Source organism: Chinchilla lanigera, unplaced genomic scaffold (genome assembly GCF_000276665.1).
Source record: "Chinchilla lanigera isolate Chin_1 unplaced genomic scaffold, ChiLan1.0 scaffold00098, whole genome shotgun sequence".
Taxonomy (NCBI): Eukaryota; Metazoa; Chordata; class Mammalia; order Rodentia; family Chinchillidae; genus Chinchilla; species Chinchilla lanigera.
Genome location: NW_004955499.1, coordinates 938,572 through 943,539, shown reverse-complemented (window position 1 = coordinate 943,539; position 4,968 = coordinate 938,572). Strand labels below are relative to the sequence as shown.

The 4,968-nt window shown below is 58.5% G+C and overlaps 1 protein-coding gene across 1 annotated transcript in view; it reads left to right on the top strand.

The window, feature by feature from the left end:
• The window catches only part of Crlf2 (cytokine receptor-like factor 2), a gene marked incomplete in the record, with an annotated part of 15,209 nt that extends 11,919 nt beyond the window's left edge, over positions 1-3,290 (top strand). Inside the window, 3 exon segments of the mRNA XM_013505605.1 lie at positions 143-263; positions 2,061-2,145; positions 2,729-3,290. Of these exon segments, the coding sequence (XP_013361059.1) occupies positions 143-263; positions 2,061-2,145; positions 2,729-2,986 (464 nt within the window).
• Between the last annotated feature and the right edge of the window lie 1,678 nt (positions 3,291-4,968).

Below are 4,968 nucleotides of genomic sequence, written 5' to 3'. Positions count from 1 at the left end.
GTGGATGGGTGGATGGATGGGTGATTGGGAGGGTGGATGGATGGATGCATTGGTGCATGCTGGATGGACAGATGCATAATATCAAGCCCTGGCAGGAGGAGGCTGCGGCACGGGAGCCCACAGCACCCCTTCTCTGGCCCAGATTCCTGTGTGCAGCCGCTTGTGGGCCTCTGGCCCAGGTGGACGCGGTTCTTCCTGGTCTGCAGCCTGGTGTCGCTGCTGACGGTGGCCCTGCTGCTGGTCGCCCTGTGGAAAGCACAGAGGTGAGAACCCTGCAGGCGGGCGGCCTTGAAACTCCCCCATGCCAGGTTGGCAACAAGAGTGCGGACAACAGTCACCGTCCCGCTGTCATTTCCCCGCCTGGCACAGAGTCACGGCGAACCCCGGTTTGCTGAGGGCTCAGGCCAGGAATTTGGGCACAGGGCGGAACAAGCGTGGTTTTCTTTAGGTGTCACTGTTATGAGTTCATACTTGCGGGATCTGATGACCCATTCCTCCTGGGGGGTCGGGGCTCACACAGAACACAGCCTCGTTCCGTGTCCACCCCTCCCCTCGCCCTCATATCTGGTCACCCTACTTCCTGTCCTGTATCTTTTGTCTTGTGCTGTATTTATTTGGGCTTGTCATAGAACAGAAACCACCCAATACTGGAGCTCGTGGGTCTGATTTATTGCACACAACAGCACGATCTCCAGGTGCACCCATTTTCCTACCTGTGACTAAAGCCTATCCTTCTTCCTGGCTGCATAATAGTCCACTGTGTATAAACACCACGTTTATTTTACCATTCCTCTCCTGATGAACATACAGTCTGATTCCCAGATTCAGTTGCTTTCTCAATAGATGGAGACAAAACCTTTGAGGAAGCCCACAGTCCCCTCGGGACACAAAGCCCAAAGACTTAGGGTGATCCGTGTGTCACCTTCTGTCCACAGCTTTGAATATAGTTGTGTGTCGTACCACAAAGTGTCGCTCAAGAACCATCCCCATACACAACCTGATGGGGTTATACTGCAGCTGGGCAACTCTAGCTGCCCCTTGAGTCTGTAGGGTTCCTAATTCCACACGGACTCCACACGCGTGTGCGGAACCCCGCGGTAAGTGACCGCAGCTATGTGAAAGCACACAGACAAGTGTACGGCGTGCTCCGCGCTAATCCTTGGTGGTGCTGCGGTTGGTGTATGTTGCTGCACTATGCACTTCGTGTTTCTCTGTTTCATTTGCGTGCGGGCAGCGGAAGCAGAGCCTCGCCTGCTAGGCCTCCCTGTGCCAGACCCCTGCATTCCTTGTGTGAAAATTACATCTCACTGATCCTCCATCCTCCTGCCTCAGCCTCCAAGTAGCTGGGACTACAGAGCGCAGCTCAGGGCATAGGCCCTTGACGGTGTCTGTAGAGATAGAGAATGAACTCGTACAAGGTCTCAGAGTGCGGCCCTGCAGTAAGAGACTGGTATGCCGGGTGTGGTGGTGCATGCCTGTCATGCCAGCAGCTCAGGAGGCTGAGGCAGGAAGATTGCTTCAGGCTCAAGGCCAGTGTGGGCCACATAGCAAGACCCTGTCTGGAAATACAAATAACAAATAAAAGGTATCTAACTCTATACCCTTGACGGAAATAAAGTAGCAGAATAAAATACATCTAAGCTTATGCATTTCATTACAAATTAAAGGTTACAATGTACCCAAGCCCATGTGATACAATGTATCCAGGCCTGCGGATTAGGGTGGAAGCAAATGCAGAATAAATCAGGTTTACCCGCTCCCCCCTCCCGGAATGAAACTGCCCTCCCCCCTTGGGTGGAGAGCATAGGAATGGATAATCCACCATGTTCCTTAGCTGGGGCCGCCGTAAGCATTTTGCGGCCCTGGGGGTCAAAGCCAGGGCCTTGGCATGGACCCACCACCCTGGCCCTTTTTCATTTATACTTGAGCCAGGGTTCCGCTAAGTCTCTACATAGCCCAGGCGGGAGTTACGCTGGAGATCCTCCTGCCTCAGCCTCCCGAGTGTGGGGATGACAGGCGTGGGCCCGGCGTGCGTGGCTCTCTCACTGTGTTCATTTCAGGGTGAAGAGGCTGCTGATGCCCAGCGTGCCGGACCCCAGGGGCAGCTTCTCCGGGCTCTTCGAGCACCACCAGGGCAACCTCCAGGTGCCCACCTCGCCATGCCCCTCTCCTCTGAGCCCCGCGCCCCCCGCCCCGCATCCTCCACCCACTTCCTCTCCACAGACCTGTGCACAAATCGGTCCCATCCATGGGCTCTGGGCTTTTGGACACAGTTTCGTTTTTATTGGGGGGGGAGGGGACAGCGGGGGGAGGGGAGAGGCCGGGGTGAGCTCAGCGGGTGCCGGGTTTGCAAAGAGAAATACTGGCCCGAGTTCATCCGGGAGGGACGGAGGCTTCCCGCTCTTTGGATTCTTAGCTTCATCCCAAGAGTAGGCTGGCCAGCGGGTGTGGTTGTGCACACCTGTCATCCCAGCACTTGGGAGGCTGAGGCAGGAGGATCGCTGTGAGTTTGAGACCAGCCTGGGCTACAAAGTGAGCTCAAGGCCAGCCTGAACTGCATAGCGAGACCCTGTCTCAAAAAGCCAAAAGAAAACCCAAACAGGTGGGTGAGTCAAAGTGGTGGTGTGGAGGAGCTGGCTTCCTGTCCTCCCTAGGCTCCCATAAGGGACGGTCACCACGCAGACCCTGCGCACCCCAGCCGGGGGCGCTGACCCGGGTGTCCCCGCAGGAGTGGATCGCCGACACCCAGGACGTGGCCCCGTGGAGGAAGCCGCCCGGCGGGGAGCAGGAGCAGCCGTCTGAGCAGACCCTGGAGGTCCAGCTGTCCAGGGTAGACACAGAGCTGCCGGCCGCCCCACCCACGCGGGAGGAAGAGGCCCCCGCGGGGTCCCCGAGGCTCCCTCCCCGGGACCCCCAGGCCGGCAACCTGGTGTCCCTCGGCGGCTTCACCTTTGTCATGACTGACAGCGCCTACATGAAGTTGTGAGCCGGCCCCGCGGCCAGCACGGGACGCCTCACCGGCAGCCAGGAACGGCGGGAATATTGCCACGCTCCCGGGACACGACCCTTCTCGGTCTTCATTTCAAAACGGGATGTGACTACTTCTCCCCCGGCCTTGGACTTGCGATCCTCCTGCCTCAGCCTCCCGAGTGGCTGGGGCTACAGATGTGCGTCACATCTGTTTTGAACTTTGTCCCCACCTCTACCTGTGGTTGCACAGGGTGTGACCTGGGCAGAATTCTAAAGGGATGTGTCCGTCCTGAATTATTTTACTTTATGTTTTTTTGAGACAAGGTCTCACTCTGTAGCCCAGGCTGGCCTTGAACTCACGGCGATCCTCCTGCCTCAGCCTCCCGAGTGCTGTGATGACAGGCGTGTCCACTGCAGCCGTCCCATCCCGACTTCTGAACCGTGCAGCACGACCTTGCTGACCCGAGGGGGTTGCTGCCGGGAGTCTGGGGAGGGGAGGAGGGGGCAGCCTGGTCTGCAGATTCGTACAAAGCGGTGGCCGGGGCTGGGGCCGCTTCTGGGAACGGGAGGGGATGGTGCAGACGGCACAGGCGGAGCCGGGGCTGGTGGAGGGGATTCGATTTGCACGCGGGTGTGGGCGGCCGTGTCGGGAGCTCCCTGCCCCCCCCCCAGGGTTCACAGCACACACCGGGTGCAAGGAGAACGTTGGACCGCACACCGGAGCAGAGTCAGAACGCGAATCCACTGTGTCCCGGGCAAAGCGGGGGACTCACGACTCTGACCCCAAACTCACTGGGCCCGGATCCTTCCCTAGCTCTTTTGTATTTTGTATTTTGTATTTTTTTAAATTTAATTTTTTCTTTTTTTGAGACAGGGTCTCCCTATGCGGTTCAGGCTGGCCTTGAGCTCACTTTGTAGCCCAGGCTGGTTTCGAACTTGCAACGATCCTCCTGCCTCAGCCTCCTGAGTGCTGGTATTACAGGCTTGCACCACCATGCCCGGCTTGTTCATATTAATTCTGGGTTTTGAGACAGGGTCTTGCTATGTCCATCAACTTCCCAGGCTGAGCTCCAACTTGGGACCCTCCTGCCTCAGCCTCCCGAGGAGCTGGGTGGCCAGCGCACGCCCCCACACACAGCCTCCACACTCCGCAGAAGGCAAAGGCGGGTTTCTCCCCGGGACGGAAACCACGGCTCAAACTCTGCCCTCGAGCGCCCCTGCCTTCTCACTAACCAACCGGGGCACTGGGGCTTGAACCTGGGGTGTCAGCACCAAGCGCCGTCCCCGACCCTTTTTTATGTTTAATTTTGAGGCAGGGTCTCGCTAAGTCACGCAGGTGCCCAGGCTGGGCTGGACCTGGGGATCCCCCTGCCTCAGCCTCCCGGGGTGGTGAGATTATAGGTCTGCACCAACCGTATCTTGGGGTCTGAAGGCTGGAACTGGGGATCCCTCTGTGCAGACCCCGGGGGGCTTGCTGAGCGGCACACAGGGGCCCCGAGCCAGACACACATCTGGTTGTGCAACACCAACGGCCTCCCGGGTCTGACGTCCTGCGGTTTCCTGTCTGCCTCCGCCGAGCGCCCGGCAACAAAGCCCCATTGTGCGCTCGGCACCACCGCCCCGGGCATGTGCGGAGAGGAACTGAGAGCCTCCTCGGCCTTCTGCGCTGCTCTGGGACTCCAGGCGGCCTGAGTGTGAGGCCCCACCCCTCGGGAGGCTGAGGCGGGGGCATCTCTGAGAGTTGGAGTTGCCCTGGACAGCTGGCCCACCTAGCGAGACCTTGTCTCAAAATAAAACACGAAAAACGCTTCTCTGAACGGGAAAGACTCACGGCTTGGGGCCAAATCCGGGCATCGCACCCCAAAATTGTCTTTGCATGACCTGTGGAGATCAGGCATTTTAGGAAAACTGAGGCAAGGAAGAAATCCACCGCTGGGATTTCTGTGCCGGCTCCTCCCTGGCATCCCCACACCCCCACTCTTACCCCAAAACCTTTCT